The following is a 5,630-nucleotide window of genomic DNA, read 5'->3' on the forward strand; positions in this document are numbered from 1 at the left end:
GGAGCAGCATGTGTCACAACAAAGCCAAAATAAACAGATGGCATCCACAAAAGGTGAAATGGCAAATTAACAGGGGATAGTGGTGAGAAATAGCAACAACAACAAAGAAGGCACAAACACAATGATAGATAGAAGGTTCAGAAAAATAAGAACAATATTCCAAAGTAATAAAAATCATATTGATGTCACAGCAAATGGATATGAATCGCAAACCAACAAGATTAAAACAATCATACACACAAAAATCATATCACGGGAAACAGAGGAACAGGAAAAAGAGGAAGAAGAGGGAGAAAAAAGAGAAAATTAAGAAAGATGTTTCTGTCAGAAAAGGAATGAAGATAAGAAAATACAGCGATGGCTCTCCATGTTTATATATTCTAAGACATGGGGTGAAGAAGAAGCAAGGAACAGAGAGGAAAAAAATAATAAAACTGGTAGTTTTAACTGTTAGGGTGATTTTCATTTTAGATAGAAATGAATATAATTAGTTAGGGTTTTTATTATACAGCATACAGAAGTTTATATATTTTAATCTCACAGTTGTGTTTATGTTATGTAGTTACATATCACCCTAAGTGTGCACTGAATCACTGGTCAGTATTTACTGTGTTAGCCAACTGGAGCACTGGTTAACATCAAGGGGGACTAGTTCACTAAAACACTGAATCTCATTAGGTTTATAGCTTTGGCAAAGAGGGTCCACAGTTAATTTACTATCACCACCTGGCTAATGGGACGGGGGAGCTATAGTTTATTGGGATTCCTAGGATAGTTAAAACAGAGATTAGATCTGAAGCCAGGAAGATGAAGACAACTTCAAAGGCAGGGCAACACAGACACACACAGCCAGAGCAGTTTTACTGGCAATGTCTAAAATGTAGCAGTTCCTTGGAAACAAAGGAAGACACAAGTGTCTATGTATGAATTAAGACAGTATAGGTATTCCTCCCTTTTTAGGGCGCTGTCCACGACCATTGGAGCAGAGAGGATGATTGGAGGATGGACGGACTGAAGGACCAATATCGGGAGAGTTAAGTTTAAACCACGACCTCTCCCCAACAGTTTTAGACCAATCAGATAGTAACATCTTTTCATACAAATATTGTATACCACCAAGTTGAGGACAGTCTTTTCTGTTTTTCCTAAACAGTGAAGATCCATGTGCACATGCTTATTTTGATACGTTAATGCATAATAAATTTCACATAGTGAAATATATATCTTTTTATTAGTCTTCTCTTTTCAAAATAAAAGAACTTTCTTCACATAACCTTAAATCTTTATTTAAGGAAGGAGATGCAATTTTTTCCTGATCTGCACCCTGGCTCAGGAACCTCACCCAGAGTATATACACAAAAACTTTACATTTGACTTCAAGCTAACAAGAAAGCTAGCATGCTGTTAGACACACTTTAACTTTCAAATGCATTTTAAGGGTATATTGTTCATTTACTTGAATCATTTAGAATGAATATGAGGTTAAAAATGTTTTTGGGGGGGCTGGGGTACAATACCTCCAAGGATTTTCCACAACATGCATCACAGCTCAAAAGCCATTCCAAACAGAAATAAATCAAACTGATCAGGAAGCTATTCTCATGCTTGTTGGCTGCTGAGGCCGAGCGGAGGAAAAGAGGGAAGGCAAAAGGGAAAAATGTAAGGAGAAGGAAAAAGGGGAAGGACAGTGTGAAGAGATGTGGTGTCATGCAAGTATCTGCAGGAGCATAACTTTTATTGAGCACAAGTACAGCAAGACAGGTGTGATTACATCGTTTTACATGGACATAACAAAATATTTACAACATAAAGTCACATAAAACTTTGAACACGACTTTTTTGACAATACAAAATTACAAACACTCATCTAACCTTGTATGCTTTCATTTTGTTTCTCAGTGTTGTGGGGACTTTTAAATAGGAAATAAATATTCACACAAGGCTGTGACACTGTGGATTGATGCCAAAAATTCTCCGTTTGGTAATATAAATATAAATCTCTGTACCCATGAACTCATTCATTGTCACCATCTTCTGTCTTTTATGACATTTGTTATATTGTTTCTGTTAGTAGACACCTTTTTCTGAACCACAAATTGTGTTTTACAACGTATTCTGAACAAAAGAGTCACTGGAGTGATCAGTGTCATTATCAGCTAAAATGCAGTTTGATTCCTTTCCTTCTAAAACTCCTGTGTATTTTGAAAAGGCACGGGGAAAAATGGGAGGGGGGGGGGGGAAGAACAATGAAAGACGACAACGATGGCAAAGGCAAAATAATATGAGAGCCTGTTAGCTTTGAACACAGACCGAAAAGACAATGTTGTGCAGACAGATGTCGAGACAAAGCAGAGAGACAGACCAACATTCACCCATTATTCACCATGGAAGGACCCTATCCTTTCACCTGAATGTTACTGTAGGTGACTCTTCTCTACACACGTATCACATTTGAGCCTCCAAAGAACAGAAGGTCAGCAGTGGCTATCAACAAAATGTGAACATTTCTGAACAAGAGTGTGGTGAAGTAAGTACCCAGCTGAATTTCAAAATATTCAAGTATCCCCTAACAGAGGAATCAGGCTGAGAACAGCCTAAAGCAGTCAGACTGGATATACTGGTTTTCTCAGGAAGGTGGGATGTCATTACCTATGCTGATTGGTGATGTATGTGGGCCATTTTTCACCTCCACCACTAGTTCATTATAACAGCCACACACTCTGAAAACAAGTGTGACGTTTGACTAGATGTTTTAGGCCAGTATAAGGAACTGACAGCCAGTAAGTAAAAAGAGATTCCCACTCTGGTAATAAAAAGCTGACATGTATGATTTGTAGTGGTGTGTTTTTCGTTCAGGCACAGTGCGGGCATCCTACCTGCGCATGCAGTCAAGGGCCTGTGTGAAGACCTGCGGCGCCATGCCGTGTTCGTGCTGCAGGATCAGACACTGCTCCAGGGTCACCGACATGGCCGTGCGGTCTTTGGCACTTTTGCAGCTAGTGAGACGAACCCCATTCAGTCGGCGACAGATCTAAGACAGAGAGGAGATACGTTTATGAGATACTGTAGGTTTATGTGAATTTAAGGGGCTAAATTTTGCAAAAGGCTTTCACTTATGTCCAGAATTCATTAATTTAATTGGAAACAACTGAAACAATGTCACCATTAGCAGATGTTTTTCAGCTGTTTTAGAAAAATAAGAGTCTTAGATTCAACTCCTGTGTAGCACCACAGTAGAAAGGTCACCTCGGCAGCCTGCCAGAGGATGTCCACGTTCTTATTTTTTCTGGCGTGGACGTTCTGCCCCAAAAACCTCAGCAGCTCAGGAAGACAAGTCTGAGAACGAGACCTTGGGAGGCCTGGGGGGGATGTAGGTGAAACAAACAAACAAACATAAGGGACGATGGGGCATGGATGGTGGAGGAAAAAAAGGAGAGAACAGAGAAAACAAAGAGAGAGGGACAGATGAAGCACTAATACAAAAACATTATGATTTGCTGGCAGGTTTAGTTGCAAAATGCCTCTAACATGGATCAGTCAACAGCTCAGAGCTTTGCTTTGTATTTTGAATTAGCTACAGCACAACAAACTACACTTCCCTTCCGTTATATTAAATGTTATTCACTATCTATATAGAAATACTCAAGTAATGTACAGGTCCAATATCTCAAAATTATACATATGTACAATACAGCAGTAATATTAAATAGCAGTCGTGTGCTCAGTTGTTTTTACTGGTTGAACTCTAGTACACGTCAGCACTTACAATCCTCAGGCAGGACTTCTTTGAACTGTTCGTAGTACGAGTTCAGCCTCGAAAGACTTTCCAAGTTAATGATCTCCTGCAGGGATGTGTCTCCAAACCTAAACAAGGCAAAGACAACGCAAGCTGTTCTTACTTAAAACTGCACAACAGCTTGATTTCATCTCTACATAAACTGGTGAGAGTTGACATTGGTGATGTCATTGCTTTGTTCACTGATCTGAGGCTGTGCTCACATAAACTGGCGAGAGTTGACATTGATGATGTCATCGCTTTGTTCACTGATCTGAGGCTGTGCTAAAACTTCAGCTGATCCACCTTTTCTTCTCCTACTCACTCACTTTTCAGCCAGCGTCTGCTGCTCGTTGATGCCAATGTTGAAGTGCACAGGCTGAACTCTGAGCAGCATGCCGCTCTGGATCTCCCGTGGTAAAGTGTCAAACATGGTTCCCGGTAGCGGGATTCGAACGTTGAATCCGTCTCGGTTCCCAGTGATGATGGGCAACATATCGGGGGCAGAGCTGCTGGTAGCCTGGGTCACCTTAAAGTGAGGTCAGATATATGCACATGTATGTCCTTCTTTCAGTTAATATGAGACTCGATTCAAAGCCTCCATGGTAGAACTATTGCACATTACTTTTTACCTTAAAGGTGACATTACGCAGATCCATGACACCGACACTCATGTCTTCCAACATGGCCAGCTCCTCTCCTAAGACACACATTTATACAGCTGAATAGGTTTCTGCAGGGGCCACCAACTTTCATTTAAGACTTTTAAAATACTTTTTAAATCATGTAAAATGTAGTTTGACATCCGTTTCACCTGTATGATGGAAAGCCAGCAGGCCTAGAATTATTTTTCATCATAACAGTTTTATAATTACTCCACCAGCAGCATATAACTATTATTTCTAATGATAGATGTGACCCGGGCTCAGATAAACAGCAAAAGAGACAGATGGATTAACTAGTCCAAAATGATTCATTTGTGTTAAGTGTTTGCTCAAAGTGACACTTGTCTATTATGAAACCTTTTTTTTTCTAGCTACAGCAGTGACAGTGTTAATCCACACAACAATCCCATTATTTCAGAGGTGTGTAACATTTCCTGACAGCCTGCAGCAAGTGTTGTACAACTAACATTACCACTACAGAATGAATAAATATCAATGTCTTAGCGAGCTTCTTATGCTTTTGTTCCAATTGTTATTCCTCCTATACAACTGTCAGAAGTTCAGAAGTGCCTGTGACAGGCAAGAGAAAATATTTAAGACATTTTTGAATTAAATTTAAGATGGAATTCAGTGCTTTTAAGGACTTTACAAAGACTAACAGTGTATGATTGGAAGAACCCAGGATTTGAGTGTTTGTTTGTACCATAGGTGCTGAGCAGGGACTCAAACTGAGCCAGGAGGCCGATGGTGTAGAGCTGTCGGAGGAATCCGTTGTCACGGAGACAGTTCCTCAGTTTCATAATGAAGCCACAGATGAGAGCGGTGAGCTGCAACACATCAGCATTTTAGCCAGCACACCTTACCTAAAATATCTATAACAAACCTAATGAATGAATAAATACTGTAAAACCACAAAGTGTTGGAACTTTACACTCCTTATGTTTACAATATTTACAGATTTAAGAACTTTTTTCGACTACCTCACAGTGAGCCATTCTAGGCTAAGTGCATTAGCTACAAGCCTAAAAAGAAATATGTAAATGCTGATGTAAATGTGTGTGGTTGAGTGTGAGGGCAAGCATGTCTGAGTAAATTGCATGTCATTGTGTGTGTGTGCTGACCGTATGGCAGAGAACACGACGTCGCGGCGGTACTGCAGCGACAGGTCCATAACTATTGTTGGGGCGCTG

At 40.1% G+C, this 5,630-nt stretch overlaps 1 protein-coding gene across 1 annotated transcript in view; it reads right to left on the reverse strand.

Annotated features, from left to right (window-relative positions):
* LOC109960502 (type I inositol 3,4-bisphosphate 4-phosphatase-like) overlaps positions 1 to 5,630 on the reverse strand; it is a 38,144-nt gene that overhangs the window by 6,420 nt on the left and 26,094 nt on the right. Inside the window, exons 17-23 of the mRNA XM_020600655.1 lie at positions 5,558 to 5,630; positions 5,144 to 5,267; positions 4,408 to 4,475; positions 4,105 to 4,304; positions 3,767 to 3,864; positions 3,247 to 3,359; positions 2,877 to 3,031 (exon numbers count right to left, since the gene is read on the reverse strand). The exon at positions 5,558 to 5,630 is cut by the window's right edge and continues 55 nt beyond it. Coding sequence (XP_020456311.1) covers positions 2,877 to 3,031; positions 3,247 to 3,359; positions 3,767 to 3,864; positions 4,105 to 4,304; positions 4,408 to 4,475; positions 5,144 to 5,267; positions 5,558 to 5,630 — 831 coding nt within the window. The remainder of the gene's footprint in view (positions 1 to 2,876; positions 3,032 to 3,246; positions 3,360 to 3,766; positions 3,865 to 4,104; positions 4,305 to 4,407; positions 4,476 to 5,143; positions 5,268 to 5,557) is intronic.

Source organism: Monopterus albus, unplaced genomic scaffold, assembly GCF_001952655.1.
Source record: "Monopterus albus unplaced genomic scaffold, M_albus_1.0 scaffold48.1, whole genome shotgun sequence".
Classification (NCBI taxonomy): domain Eukaryota; kingdom Metazoa; phylum Chordata; class Actinopteri; order Synbranchiformes; family Synbranchidae; genus Monopterus; species Monopterus albus.